At 36.9% G+C, this 534-nt stretch overlaps 1 protein-coding gene across 1 annotated transcript in view; it reads right to left on the bottom strand.

Moving 5' to 3' along the window:
* Nucleotides 1–9: 9 nt before the first annotated feature.
* METBIDRAFT_160885 (uncharacterized protein) overlaps nucleotides 10–534 on the bottom strand; it is a 1,766-nt gene continuing 1,241 nt past the window's right edge. The window contains exons 2-3 of the mRNA XM_018854623.1: nucleotides 401–455; nucleotides 10–278 (exon numbers count right to left, since the gene is read on the bottom strand). Coding sequence (XP_018713065.1) covers nucleotides 57–278; nucleotides 401–455 — 277 coding nt within the window. The 3' untranslated portion in view covers nucleotides 10–56. The remainder of the gene's footprint in view (nucleotides 279–400; nucleotides 456–534) is intronic.

Here is a 534-nt window from a genome sequence, read left to right as displayed (position 1 = left end):
TGGAATACAGCTTATGGAATACAGCTTTATGGGATTCAGGTTTATGGAATACAGATTTATGAGGATACTGGTTTATGGAATACTGGTTTATGGGATACAGGTTTATGGGATACTGGTTTATGGGATACAGGTTTATGGGATACAGGTTCATGGGATACAGCTTTATGGAATACAGGTTTATGGGATACAGGTTTATGGGATACAGGTTTATGGGATTCAGGTTTATGGGATACTGGTTTATGGGATACAGGTTTATGGGATACAGGTTTATGAGGATACTGGTTTATGGGATACAGGTTTATGAGGATACTGGTTTATGGGATACAGTTTATGGGATACAGCTTTATGGAATACAGCTTTATGGGATTCAGGTTTATGGAATACAGATTTATGAGGATACTGGTTTATGGAATACAGCTTTATGGAATACAGCTTTATGGGATTCAGGTTTATGGAATACAGATTTATGGGATTCAGGTTTATGGAATACAGATTTATGAGGATACTGGTTTATGGGATACAGTTTATGGGATA

This window comes from Metschnikowia bicuspidata, assembly GCF_001664035.1.
Source record: "Metschnikowia bicuspidata var. bicuspidata NRRL YB-4993 chromosome Unknown METBIscaffold_2, whole genome shotgun sequence".
Taxonomy (NCBI): domain Eukaryota; kingdom Fungi; phylum Ascomycota; class Pichiomycetes; order Serinales; family Metschnikowiaceae; genus Metschnikowia; species Metschnikowia bicuspidata.
This window is presented reverse-complemented; position numbering and strand designations above follow the sequence as displayed.